Source organism: Solanum dulcamara, chromosome 11 (genome assembly GCF_947179165.1).
Source record: "Solanum dulcamara chromosome 11, daSolDulc1.2, whole genome shotgun sequence".
In the NCBI taxonomy this organism is placed as follows: domain Eukaryota; kingdom Viridiplantae; phylum Streptophyta; class Magnoliopsida; order Solanales; family Solanaceae; genus Solanum; species Solanum dulcamara.
Genome location: NC_077247.1, coordinates 58,498,609 through 58,513,461, shown reverse-complemented (window position 1 = coordinate 58,513,461; position 14,853 = coordinate 58,498,609). Strand labels below are relative to the sequence as shown.

The following is a 14,853-nucleotide window of genomic DNA, read 5'->3' as shown; positions in this document are numbered from 1 at the left end:
CATTTTGCAACTCACTATCTGAATGGATTATTACTTATACTTGATAATATACAGCAAGATAGTTGTCTCATTACTTGTCCAATTGGATCACAGAAAGTTCAAACCCTGTAGTAACTTATAACAAAATTAAAACACAAGAAATCATCCACAAGGTCTAAGATCTCTCTTATGAGTCAAGCTGGGCATACCAGATACCCTGGATTTTTACATCCTTAGGGACCTTTGCCCCAAGATCAGTATCAGATGGCTGAATGCTCTCAAACACTCCAATCACCTCACCAGTCTGTGGGTTGCTCTTGGTAACAGTAAATGTGATCTTTCCTGTTGAAGATGCAGTATTCTTTACATTCTCCTTCTGGAGCTCCTCCTCATCTCCTCTGCCTCCAGCTGGCAATGCAACAGCATTGTCATAACCAGTGGATCCACCCCTGCCCTTTGGGTCAAGAAATGATGAACCTCTGTATGATGGCACAAGGAATTCACCACTGAAGCTGTCGGGCTTTCCAGATGCCACAAGTTGTTTGATGGTGAAGAGGAAGGGAACGCGCTCACCACCAGGAAGCTGGACAGTAACAGCAGCGTAATCAATTCCATCCTTCTCCTCAAACTTAACGGCTCCATCAGGAGATACTTCAAAGGGTCCCTCAATCTCATCCAAAGTGTAGGTTAAGCGAGTCATAAGCTTGGTCTTTTGGAATTCTGGGGCTGAATTTTTGCTTACACCCTCTGCCTTGACAGTGAATGATGTTGGCTCTAAGCAGAACTTCTTGGCATTGTATTTGCCTGGCTTGAAGGCAAAGCTCTCAACACCTCCATCAATAGTGGGGCACTGGTTGGCAGTTCCAGTTCCCTTTACTTCCATGTATGTCTTGCTCTGAATTTCGTCATAGGTTAGACGTTTGGGAACTCCTTCAGCATTTGCTCCCTATAGATCAAGTTACAAATCTTTAGAAATTTTCTCACTTAGACACAGGACATCAAAAGACAAAAAGGACACAAAGCATAAAACAATTGATCATTAAAGGAACATGAGCTAAAGATGACCAGATGAACATTCCGAAATGAGCAGTTTTAATTTATCCTATCTCACCATTTCAGGTATATGATAGATCTTAATTCCTGAAGATTTGTTAGTGAAATATACTCTCAAGTGTTGATCATTAAAGGAACTCTCAATTGTTTTATACTCTCAAGCATAAAACAATTGATCATTAAAGGAACATGAGCTAAAGATGACCAGATGAACATTCCGAAATGAGCAGTTTTAATTTATCCTATCTCACCATTTCAGGTATATGATAGATCTTAATTCCTGAAGATTTGTTAGTGAAATATACTCTCAAGTGTTGTATGGGGATAGTACAAAAGAAAGTGTTATTTCTCCAATTTTATAGATGCTTGACAAGGTATCGGAGTAGAATGAGGTTCCGGATCCAAATCTCAGCATCATTCATTAGAATTTTCACGTGCTAGAGCCATGAAAAAGAACGTGTTGAGACTTGAGACATAATTAAGTACGTACGTTCTATCTAACATATTAAACTTTTAAATGAGATCCTCACACAATTTAACAGAACTACAATATTAACTTACTGAGACAACGAGAGCAGAAGTGGCAAGAGCAAATCCAGCAATCTTGGCAGCATCAGTACATTTCTGAGCAAAATCTTTAAGATCAGCTTGCAAAGAGCAAGTAACCCTGGATGCAGATGGTTCAATACCAAACGCCTTGTTCACACTTTGATATGACCTCAATTGCAAGTTGTTTCTGGCAGAGACACCACCAACCTTAGTTGGTTGCATAAGAGTAGCAGCTGCTTGTAGAGAGGCTGCCATGCTTCTTTTTTTTCTGTGATCAGTTTTCTGCTGCTCTTTGGTTTCTGTTTATTAGAAAGTAAGAAGAGTGACAGTTGGATGGTCAGATTGCAGAAATTATTTTTGGTGGTTTTGCTGCGAGTAAGATAAGATATATAGGATAAGGTTTCTTTCATTGGTTTCTTAGCTTGCCATGTGGCAAAGTTAGTACTTCGGATAAAGATACTCACTCCCTCAAACTTGTAATTAAATTGATTGACAATAACATTTTTATTTTTTATTTGATATTACGAGAATGTAGATAAAATAAATAACCAAATAGTTAATGAATAGGTCTTCTAGTGTATTTGTTTTGCCATGTTACATTTGGTATTTGTACTTATTTGCTGAGTATTTGAATGAACATTAGTGGGAAATGACTTTGCCAAAAAGGAGAGGCAAGAAAAAAGAATAATGGTGCAACCTTTGCATTATTAGCACGACGCTCTAATCAACTGAGCTAATGGACCAGATATTTTTGATAGTGTCCTTTCTATATTTGACTGAACAGCAGAATGAATACTCTTCCAGGTTTGAACAGAACGAATAATCCATTTAAATTAGTTTAGCTCCACAATGTTGTCAAGAACAGTACGTGCTCTAAAGAGTATCCTACTCGCACCATTTTGGTTCAAATTATAAAATTGTTTCTATTTAATTTTAATTAAGACAGTAGTTCTTTATCCTTGTACTTGTATAAATTTGTATTCTGATGCCTTTTACTTAACTTTTTGCCAACTAAACTCAACATTTTGAATTCCTCTTACCATTGATTAATCCTATGTGTCAATATAATTATTGACTTGGCAAAAATGCAAAAACGAATCATAAATTTAAAACCAAAAATATTGTTTTTTTTTTAAAAAGAAAAATAGAATAGAAAACCCAAAAAAAAAAAAATTAAAATTAATTCTCACTCCTTTATTCTTTTCCCCACCCATCCCCATTTTTTTTTATCTCTCTCTATCATCACCCCCACCCCCCCACCCCCATCCGTTCTTCTCTTTTTTTTTCTCACTCTCTCTTTCTCCCCAAATTAAAAACGAAATTAATAGAGAGTTTGAAGTTCTTCCCCCAATTATCACTTTCTCTTTCTCACCCTTTCTTCCCCACCCTTCCCATTTTTTTTCTCACATTCTCTCTTCAATTTGTGAGGTGACAGATATGATAATTTAGTGGGTAAAAAAAAATTGTTAAATGTCTTTATGAAATTAGGTGGTGTGTTGTGTAAAATTATGTACATATATTAAGATATATTGAAATATTTTAATGGTGATTTGTGGACATCAATGGAGAAAAGAGGTTTATAATATTTAAGTGATGGACAGAGTGATAAAAAAGATGTGACTTAAAAGTTATGAGAGAGGAAGGAAGGTTGTGGTGGTGTCACTTATTGAGTTTAAGGTTCTTGAACAAAAAGTTAGGTAAAAGGATATAAAATACAAACTCATACAATAATCATTTCCCCTAATTTTTATAGTTACTATGTTGATGAATTTAGGGCCTCTTATCAGCTGCTGTTCATCGATTCATTTGCAATTATATCTTTCTATTTAGATTCTTTTTCTACATTTTGTTGTACCTCATGTCTAAAATTACTATAAACCTCCGTAGCTTTTCATTGTAGAGCAGCCAGCACCTGTTTTAGCTTTAGAAAAAACATTTCTTAGATTAAAAAGTTTGTGCAAAATGAAAATATGATCGAATTACCACGGCATTTTAAACATCCGTGTTTTTGAGTGAAATCTTAAAATCAAATAGTGAAATCTCACTATCACAGATTTCACAGGAGATAATAGCAAAAGGAATATAACACTTTTTGGAAAATAATTTTGCAACATTCAAAACAAAATTTGTACAAACAAACGTGACCATTTAACAACCATTTGAAGCCCAAAACTTTATCATCAATATAGAATCGTAAGACAAATTTTTTTCATGTGGTAAGACTCAAAAATCAAAACCAAAAGGACAACTATAAAATTTCTTTCTCCAATTGAAAACTTAGCGATATAAACAAGGAATCGACTTAATTAATCAGAGATCAGCATTATATTGTGTACCAGATTAAAATCTTATCATTAACTCAAAGCATAAATAACCAAAAACCAAGATTAAACGCAAAGTAGTAATGAGGTAGAAGTAGCAGATAGGATTTCCTCTCAGACAAATGCCTCGATTGTCTTCATTATTTTAAAAGAATGGATTATCAGACTCGTCATCTGTTTGTTCCTCATTGAGGAACTACTACTTCAACATTGTCGATTATAATACTAAACAAACTGAAATTTATAAATATAATTCACATCCCTAATGCTGTGTGTGAGAACTAATGAAGAACAATTACCTCCTTCACGTGAAGAGTAGGTCAAGCATGGATTGAAGCTGTTGTACTTATAGGCGTCGTTAGGTTTAGGGTTTAGCGTTAGGGCTATATTAAGGAAACCCCTATACTAAAGCGATTAGACTTCAGGCCCAATATGTACTTCTTCTTGGACTCGCTAGAATTGATAAACCTGGCTTACCACTACTCGGCATTTTTGTTGTCCTGGCCCAGTTTGAGAACTTATACTATAAGGGCTCGTTTGTTGTAAAGAATAAACAAAAATAATTTTACGATAAAAAAAAATAGTTCAAGAATAAAATTTTGATATCTTGTTTGGTTGAAAAGTTTGGAAAAACTTATTCCATCATTTACACCATAATAATGGAATAAGTTATCTCATATATATGATGGGATAAGTTATCTCTCCTTATCCCAGGATAACAAATTCCAGCATAATTAATTTTGGAATAATTTGTTCCCAATCAAATGACCCCTAAACTAATAAACCAATTTAGGAATTGTCCCGAGCGAAGTGCAAGTACTCGTTTTGGGGGTCGTCATTTAATTTATATTTGATATTAAAAAAATCAAGTTTACTTGCTATGGGCACAACTTCAGATGTACACGTCCCAAGTCGAAAATGTGTTTGACTACCAATATTTTTTGTCTGGACTCTGGAGTATAACATTTACATATGAACATTTTTACCTGAAGTTTGGTATAGATCGTCAAGGCTGACTTAAATTGTGGCCTTAGCAAGACCTATTTGAGATTTTTTTTTACTTAAGGATGTGTCCTTGGCAAGGCAAACTTCCGACATTTTCTATTAAAATTGTCTACTTTACGAGGTCAAACTTTGGAAAGTTTTTTACTAAAGTTGTGATCTTTGACATGACATTTTTTTTTTACTCGAAGTTATGTTCTTGGCAACATCAAACTTTAGACATTTTGCCATGAGGTCAGAGCATATGTTTGCCCTAGCTTCAGACATAAATGAATGAACTCCGAAAATTCAATTGAAGCAAAAAATGAGAAGAATCTAAATGATGTACACAATATTATTTTTTTAGGTATCTGAATGTAGATATAAATATTAATGTCTTTTGACGTATTTATGAATGATATTTTTTGTTATTTGACTTGATTAGAAATATATGGTGACGGGTGGTGTCATCGAAGTAGTAGATTTGTCTGAAGCTTGTCCAAATATGGTTCCTCATGAAATTTTTACTATTGTCCTAAAGATGTGAACAAAAATAATATTGTTCTCCTTCCTTTATCAATTTGTGTGACAATTTGAATTTTGAGAGCCAAATTTAATAATTTAATTGTGATTTTAGATATAGAATCTTTAAAAATTACGTAAAAAGTAATATAAATCTCAAAAATTTAAGTTCAAGACTTGTGTAAAACACATACTACTACTTAACAACTAACTTGACACTAATATGTACTACATACTTTTTGCTAATTGAATGGGCAAGACAAGAGTGAGTTTCTCTGTACAAAGTCGCTAGTCCTTTCGTTTCAATGCACAAAGGATTCACTTTTATCTTTCAACTCTATTATTCGGTTTTCCGTCTTTCATAAAGATCAAGTTATGTGTTGGTTCTCAGTGGTGCATGATAAATTATGATTGAGCTGCTTTTCCATTGGCAGAGACAAAATGAGAAAGGGGAATTGTTTATAAAGGAGTAGAAAGAAAAACTTTATCCTTCTTTTAATGAAAGGGATTCGACACATCTTTTCAGGCCAGCAATGCTCATTTTGTTGCATTATGAGATGATAGCAAATTATTGGGCCTTACTGGACCACGAGATGATTGAATAGTCCAACACGAACTTCCCTCTCCGTCTTAACTTGAACACTATGCAACAAATATTGGGGTGTTCATCTTTACTTATCTATTATATTAAAAATAGATATATAATAATATTTATTTAATTTAAATATTCAAAAAGTAATATAATAAAATTATCCTTCTATTTATAATTTCTTAAGAAATGTATAAAATCACAAGTATTATTAGACGGAGGGAGTAATACCATTCATCTGTTTTGGTGTCCAATTAAAACTCCAAATTCCCAAGGCAAGCGATGCTACTACCAAGCAAACAAGGCAACATGACAACTCTAGCATATAAAGCTACTTTAAATTCATAAAAATAAAAAGTAGTTCATCATCACAGTTCAGTTCATCAGATTTAAATTCTCTCAGTATTTCCCCATTTCATATTAGATGACCATTTTTTATTTTACACAGTGATTAAGAAATTATTAATGGACTGATTATCTTTACTATTTTACCATTTGTTTATATCAATGCAATATACGTAAAATATAGAAATAGTTAGTATTGAGAATTGTTCACATTCAAAAGGTCATATTAATTGTAGGAATAAAATAAAAAAAATAATGAATTAATTCTATCTTGATTTAGTAATTGATCAAATAATATGAGACAAACACTTTTAGTAAGATGTTTATCTGAAAAGAAGGAAATAGTAGATACATTCCAAGTTCCTGCTTTGATTGGTGACACGTGGCATATATTAAATTTAATGGCTAAGATTTAATTGATCAAAGTAAATTTCTAATGATTATATAATCTCAAATACTTAGTGATATATTATCTTGTCCATATATATTTAAAAAATATATTCTTCCTGCGCAAGATCTATAACCATATTCTGCTACTTTGTGCTCATTGTTCATTTGAGTTCTTACTATGTCTACTTTATTTTCCATATGAACATACCCATGTTAGTTCGTATTGTGGATATTTATTTGATGGAACTACGTTTGTCACTTTGTCACTTTTAAGTGATTTTCAATGAAAAAGAATTGTGTGAATTATTAACGATTAAATTGATAATTAAATCGTTAGTGATCAATAATTGATAACCATTTTTTCGTTGATTTTCAGAAATTAATTTCCATGGTAAAAATATAAGAAGATTTTCTCTGCATCGATAAGTTTTGGTGTTGCAAAATGACATCAAAAACAATTTTTGGAGGAAACAGGGAGAAAAGAGGAGAAATTATCGGATTTCTTTAAATGGATATAATATATTTATTATCTAAATTATGGTTAGGAATATAATTTGATCATTAATTTAACTTATACTGTCTCACCAATCGAAACTAGAACTTGGGGAAAATGGAGAAGAGCCGTTTCCCACCTAATTAAGAGCAGTTATAAAAAAAGTTTTAACTGCGTATTAAAAGTGGTAAAATTCAAATTTCCAAACACGTTACATTACTCTCTCTTTTTTTCAACCACAGTGTTTCTCCTTAGTTATCATTGAGATCTAAATATAGAAAACAGCAACTTACAAACAAAAAAAATAAAAATCTGTTCACTAAAGAATAGTAGTAAGTTGGAAAATAAACAATTTTCTCAATTACGGCACAACAGATATATAATTTAGAACTCAAAGTAGAAAGCATTAGGTAGAGAAAAGAAGTTGATCTGTTTCTTATTTGGCTTTATTGTTGATGTTGATGACGATGGCCCCGTCCTTTCCTAGCTTCGACAACCGTTGGCTCATGCGAGTCACACACTTGCGTCTTGAATTTACACCCCAACTTCTTTCTCCACCCTCCTCCTCCTTCACTGCTGCCATTGCTGCCGTGTTTGCCTACCTTATCTATCTTCTGGATAGCTTTCTTCATTGTGGAGCATTCTCGTTCCAGTTCATGTACACGCGTCCTCATGCTATCCATATCCAAGCGTAGCACTTGATTGTCCCTCACTGTTTTCCTCCACGTGCTACTCCCTTCCAGTGCACGTGCCACTCCAACTACTCCTGTCGTTTCCTCTTGCTCTCCACCTTCACCGTCGTCCATAATTGACTGCCGCGGGATTTCTCCTGGAGCAACGTCGGCAACCATAAGAGTTCCGGCAATTACTTGCCGGAGTTGGAGTTGCTCGAAGAACAGTACCTGAACTACGGCTCTGAGTGGAAGCCGTTCATTCTGAGCTGCGTGTGTACACGCCTCTAATGTTAGCTTTTGGCAATCCATCACTCCGCATATTTGCTCCCTCTGCGCTTCCGATATCCATGGATGCGCCTGCATAAGGAATTTAGTTAACAATTTTAAAACACAAATTATTGAACTAAGCAAGTGCATAAGTTTTTTTAATTAAGAAAATGTCATTACCTTGAGATACACATCGACAGCTCTGTAAAGGCCATCATCAAAGAGTCTTGCTTGGTCCGGCAATGCAACAGCTAGTTCACAGAATTTTTCCGGTAACAAATTATTATCAGAAGCTATTTCTGATAAGTAACCGTCGATTAACTTTCCGACTAACATTAACACCGTGGATCTAACACTAATGTTCTCTTCTTCGCCTTGATTTCTAGCCGTCGACCTCTGTTCCAATCCGTTTAAAAAATATCCTAATATTCTCTCTACACAAGAGACATCATATAACGTTTCATTCAGATAAGAATAGCTCGGAATAAGAAGATCGTCCAAGGTTGCTTGTTCCAGTTGAGATCCGATTTTCCTCTCCAGTGCAGCTCGAGCAACTTCTGAAGCATTTAGTATGTTCGCTGTTCTCAATAAGCCGAAGAGAATCCTTGTAGCTGTTGAAGTTCTTGAGCTAGTCTCTTCAGGAAGGTTAGTAATTACAGTCTCCAAAAGCTCTCTCTGTTCATTCTCCGACGGTATCGATGACGACAATGTCTTCCTACTCGAGCGTGAAATTCCTGGAATGTACTTCTTCGCGTAATACATTAGACAGCTCTCGATAACTTCTGAACTCAAATCTCTACCTTTCATTGCAGAAATCAAACGCTTGAACAATGGCAAGCTCAAGTGCCCTAGCTCTTCGAACCATGAATCCATACTACCGCCTCTGTTAGCACCTTTACGGCGAGTATTTACTTCAACTCCATTTCCAGGGCCGTGATCGTTCACCGGCCAGCCAAAGAGAGACGGATCAGCAGCTGAAGCTCTAACGGCAACGGCGTCAATGCATCTCTGAACAATGCCGAGTGTTTCTGCTAGCGGCAAGATGTTCTTGCAAGAGTTTAGGGTTCTAATGGAGTCCTTAATGCTCTTTAGCACAGTCTGTGAAAGAAACCTCTCCGTCTTGGAAATGAGGTTATCCTCAGAGTACTCTTCAGTCATCTCCAAGTACTCACCCGCACAGCGCAGTGGAGCAACGTTCAATGAAGACAACTCAATTTTCACACCATAACAGAACTTGGCAGCCGTCTCGAATGTCTCTGAACCGCCCGGGAAATCAGGGAGCGAAATACAGTATTGTTGGTCCTCCTCTTCTTCTTCAATTTCCTCGTCACCATCACAATCGTTGTCTCGTTCAGTGAGTTTTTGGATTTTACTGTTACTTGCATTTGTCTCTTGCTCTGTTATCATCTCATGAAGCTTTCTACTTTTTGACATCAGGGGAAACTGAAAGAGCCAACCGACACAAAAATAAATATACAAACAAACAAACATATTAACAACCATATTACTATTTCAGAATCTACCCATTCAACAGATAACTGACCAACCTTGTGAAGATGGAAGGTCATATCCTCAACTTCAATGATGATATCACTGGGTAATCCTGTAGTACAAAACCTGAAAAAACATCGAATCTGAATTAACAATACGTGAAGAAAAAAAAAAGGAAAATGTCATTGTTACTCACCATGCTTGTCCTTTGGTGGTGGGGTGGTCAGTGTGCGCCATTTTTCTTCAATGTAAGAAGAAAGTCGAAACTTTATTTTATCTTTCGCCAAGGAAGTAGAACTAAGATAGATCCATGAAGATAAGGTGTTTGAAAGGAAGTCAAGTCGAAATGATTATGTAGGTTGAAAAAACAGAAAAAGATATAGATGATGATGAAATAGATGGTTTTTCTTTTCCAAAATCTCGTCTTCAAACTTGTACCCACTTTCCTTTAGATGATGAATCAGATCAGAATCTTCTTTTCTCTCTCTAGGGTTTGGAGAAGGAGGAAGAGGAAAGCTGGGTGGAGGATTCAAAAAGCACTTCGAAATCTACTTTGTAAGAATACACACATGTAAGAGAAATTATTATCGTCATCATTAATTTTTTTCCTTTTCCCTGTTTATAAGCATAAAAACACACTTTGCTTGCCAACTACTGTTATTGCTTTTTTGCATAAACAATGACCTATTATAAAAAAAAAAATTGAGCATTTCTATTGCTGTATTTGGGTGGGCCTAATTAGAGATTATAATCATACGCAACTTGATTAAAGGAGTATTTCACGTTGTTGTCATAATCAACATTTAATTTGTTTTGTTTCATTGGACGGGGTATGTTGATTATACAATCAATCGTATCTTATTCTCAAAAATAATTGAAGCAATTATATATTTGAATTACGTATCTTCAGTATACGACAATGTGTTTTAGTTTTAGTTCACCAAGACTTTATTAATTGTTTAAGTTAAAAATGGAGTCAAAAGGAGAGAAGGAGACTAATGGAATAAATGATTTCAAGATTATGGGGTTATAATGACTTGAATATGGATGGTCCCAAAAAGGGCCCTCCAGCTAAAAGGTAGCCCATCTACGCTGTGTCCAGTTATCGTACCTTTTAAGGATCCATGACAATTTGAATTTTACTCAATATAAAGCCCACATTTCCTGCTACACCACCAATAGCACAACGAAATTTATTTACTTTTACAAAATTTACAACAGTTTGAGGGCAATTTGACACTCCAGAGTTGGGTAGTTCACATGTATACCATGAAATATTTCAATCGCATTAAAATATCGATTAATTTTGATTTTTATGGAAAAACGCCAAACATAATATATCTTTGAAAAAGCAAACATTGGCATGTCACAGAGACAATGGATAGAAATTAGAATATACAAATCGAGTCAACCAATCAGATTTCTTTGATAAAATGGGTATTTGACTTCAACAAAAATTGGTTCTACATTTTCTATTTATTTATTTCACACAGCTTACGCTTCTTCAATGTGTAAACAAAAATCCGGTGGGAAATCTGAGACATGAAAATTTAAAAAATGGGCAAACTGCCTGCCATTAACTAAAACATACCTATCTATATTAATAGGGCAATAAATGATGTCGACTTTATGAGGTCCACGCAAAGAGAGGTTGCTCAACATTAATTCTTCTATCTAACATTTCAAATTCAAAATAAATAACACAACAAGAATATATTCTATTTAAATATTAGTATAAATTAATGAAGATAGGAGAACTAATTGTTAGATTATAGTATTAATTAGTTTCATTTCACAGCAGATAGTGCCAATTTTGAATGTGCAAATTGCAAACATCGAGACTCAAGATGGTGGGGAAATGCTCTATATCATAGCTAGAAACAGCGAAATTAATCCATAAAAATATAGTCTGTGGGCAGGTTAACAACCCGCCGATATGTTATTAGTTCGGCCTATTTTACCTCATCAAATTCAACTCATCTAAAAGTCGGAGTCATTTATGTAGTCTAAATTGACCTATAAGAAACTTTGTCAGAATATTTTTAGGATATTAATTTATTTGATATATTATATATAATGATAATAAAACAAAAAAACGAAAGTTATGTTAGGTAACTAACCAAATAATAAAAAGAAGAAAAAAAATTGATAAAAATTGAATAAGTTGATGTATGACTCATTATTTAGCTCATCTCAACCTAATTCATCTCTTGATAAATAACTTTTAATCGAATTAATAACCAATTTATTTATGAACTCAATTATTTTAACTACCTAAATTCAAACCTGCCTATTTAACCTCCCCACTAATATTAAAATGTTACTGGCATAAAAAGACACATTATTTGATACAAGTGCATCAATGGAATGTCCTCCCCTATAGTTATTCATGTTCCAAAGTGGAGGACAATAAACTGCCATGATTATAGCCACATTAGGTGGGTATTATTTAATATTTAGTGACTAATAATAGGACCATTAGTTGACATTTGTCTTTAAGGAAGATGCTCATTGCACACTCGACTGATCGAACTGGTCCCACGATGTCGAAATATTCATATCATAGCCCATGTGGTCTAGATGAATGTAATATCAAGCTTCAAAAGCAAATACACTGTAATATCTTTGATTTGAATTTTATGTAAAAAAATAATATTTTTAGAGTTATATTTATGTATATTGTATGAATAAAAATAAATATAAAAAGTAATTTATGAAATTCAAACCATGTATTTATATTAAAAATTATAATAAATAAATAAGTTATGATCGAACAAATCAAAAATTATGGTAAAATTCTAATTCGAACGTACAATATTGAAATTCAAAAGAGGAGTTTCAAGAAAGAAAAATGGAGGCGCAAAGACCAAACAATTAGTAGCTCCTTGAGAATAATAAAGAAAACCCAAAAGCGGCACAAAACCCGTGATTAATTGCTTATATTTATTGAATAGAAATCTACAAAACACCCTGCACAAGGTTAAAAGAGCACTCAACTCTGGAAAACAATTTTATTTTATTTTTCAAACATTTTAGAACTTTGGAAGCAAATTAGGGTGGTTCGGTCAATGTGTATTGACCTCAAAATTTACAACATTTTAATTTATTACAAATGAATATTATTATAGGAGTATTAATTAATGTAATACACTTTATTTATAGCCCAACGGCATCATCGCCTCATTGAGTACCTGAAAAACAATAATTATTTTGAAATCAATATAAGGATTTTAAAAAGCTTCGCCTGCATAAGCTTACTGACATTGTCAATCCAAGTCTAGATAAATTAAAATTGTCAATTTATGATCAATCTTTATAACATCGCTTTTAACTTATTTTTAATTTAATATGATGAGGATAATGTGAGTTAGACTTAAATGAAATAGTGAAGAATTATATGATCGCCCCGATTTTTTTGAAATCGAAGCTTAATTATTACTGTTATAATATCTAATTCAAGGATTAAAAAGTACATAGTAATCTATTTCATAAGATTAATTTATTAGCACCATGCCACCATCCTTGATTTATTTCATTCGTTTCTAATCCAACTAATAAATCACTTTCTTGGAAAGTGAATCCTCTAGAGAAATGAAGAAACAAATCGTAGCTTAAACTTTTGAATAGTTTTCAATTGTTCCAAAAAAAATAAATTAAAACTTAAGTATGAGCAAAATTGTCAAAAGTTGTAAACACTACACAAATGTTGATGCTGGAGAATTTCCGGTTTCTTCGGAAATTTTTAAAAAATAGTACCTACTTAGGAGAGAATTTCCACTTTCCCTTTTGGGTTGGCACTTGGCATATAATGGGACCATCTGCTTAATTTCTTTCATTTTCTTTGATCAGCTATTAATCACAAATTAAAGGTCTACCAAATTCGAAAATAAACAAAAAAGGAAAGTGTACCATTTACTTATTAAAGCGTAAATAGAACTTATGCATCCATTTATTCTCCAACTTAATTTTATTTTAAAGCAAAGGTCACAATTTCTCTTCTTTCTTTAGCTTTGCCTAGTGGCTATCTACACCCTAGTTGGCTCATATATAGTTTATTACCTTTTACTTCATTCTCATACTGTTTAAATTCTAGATCCGTCTATAATACCTGCAGTAGTCGGAGCACATTTGTTTTGGGCAACAGTTTCTTTGTTTTGGGTGGTGGAAGAGAGAATGACAACCCCAGGCCAAGGACGACAATTGCAATGTTTGCCTTGTTCAATGCTACCATAGAGGGTCCTCAAATGTTTACCACACCCACCCCATGAGAATTTCCCACATTTCATGCAGTCCACTCTATAACACATTATTCTCTGTGTTTCTTTTCTTGGAACTCTTCGATCCTAAGTTGATGATGTTGTTTTTGTTTACTTTTATCCAATTCTGGAACTCCTATAAAAGGAATTCCATCAACTTTGGTGGTAACGACCAATCGTTAAAGTTCCTTTGATGGTATCGGATTGGTTCTTTATGTCACGGAAAGATTCACCAAGTATGCTTTTCTTGCTGCGTTACTTTAATATCTACGGACTTTTGTTAGCCCTAGGATACAATTATTGGCATTTCGTGTTTGTCTGGTTCCATAGAGAATCCATACTAATCCAACTATCCTCAGACAAAACATGTTATACAGTACGCTTAGCACTAAATCATAATGCTTAAGAGCATCTTTAGGAGTGTATAAACGACACAGAACAGGTATAATTCACATGGAAGTGCGCTTAATTTCAGAAACATTAATTCGTACGTCGTCTGAGTAATGTTGGATCAAATTGTCTTACTAACTTATCTTGGCACTCAATTTTATCTTTTATTTTCCCTACGTACGCAAGAATATTCTCTAGGAGACAACAGCACTAGATTCACCAAGCTGGTTAGAAACCAGAAATTTCCTAGGATAAAGGTTTGGACGAACAATAGAATAAACGATCCCATAGCATTACAAAATATTATGGATAATTGTGGTGTCTACAACAACATATGCGCTCATCAACTAATCCATGAAATACCTACCTACTCTTTACCAACAAAAACCAAGTAACTCGACCCACCAAGCCATAGACAGACGAAAAGATTCACCTAATGTCACCTCTGCTGAATTCGAACTTCTGTTTCCAAGAAACTACGATACATGGATTATCGTCAAAACTCTTTTTAACAGTTGAGAAATTTCACAGTATGAGCAACGCTGAACAGCAA

At 34.0% G+C, this 14,853-nt stretch overlaps 2 protein-coding genes and 1 non-coding gene across 3 annotated transcripts; all 3 read right to left on the bottom strand.

Annotated features, from left to right (window-relative positions):
* Nucleotides 1-49: 49 nt before the first annotated feature.
* LOC129872345 (oxygen-evolving enhancer protein 1, chloroplastic) lies at nucleotides 50-1,927 on the bottom strand. The gene is made up of 2 exons (XM_055947320.1): nucleotides 1,594-1,927; nucleotides 50-925 (listed from the first exon to the last, which is right to left on the bottom strand). Exons 1-2 carry the CDS (start codon nucleotides 1,834-1,836, stop codon nucleotides 167-169), a joined length of 1,002 nt encoding a protein of 333 aa, XP_055803295.1. The 5' UTR covers nucleotides 1,837-1,927; the 3' UTR covers nucleotides 50-166.
* A 2,084-nt stretch (nucleotides 1,928-4,011) lies between these two features.
* Nucleotides 4,012-4,096, bottom strand: LOC129875410 (small nucleolar RNA SNOR75). The gene has a single exon (XR_008763196.1). It is a non-coding gene; the product is annotated as a small nucleolar RNA SNOR75 (small nucleolar RNA).
* A 3,291-nt stretch (nucleotides 4,097-7,387) lies between these two features.
* LOC129873439 (BTB/POZ domain-containing protein At5g66560) lies at nucleotides 7,388-10,314 on the bottom strand. Its single transcript, XM_055948539.1, has 4 exons — nucleotides 9,851-10,314; nucleotides 9,711-9,780; nucleotides 8,344-9,606; nucleotides 7,388-8,253 (listed from the first exon to the last, which is right to left on the bottom strand). Exons 1-4 carry the CDS (start codon nucleotides 9,889-9,891, stop codon nucleotides 7,669-7,671), a joined length of 1,959 nt encoding a protein of 652 aa, XP_055804514.1. The 5' UTR covers nucleotides 9,892-10,314; the 3' UTR covers nucleotides 7,388-7,668.
* Nucleotides 10,315-14,853: the final 4,539 nt, after the last annotated feature.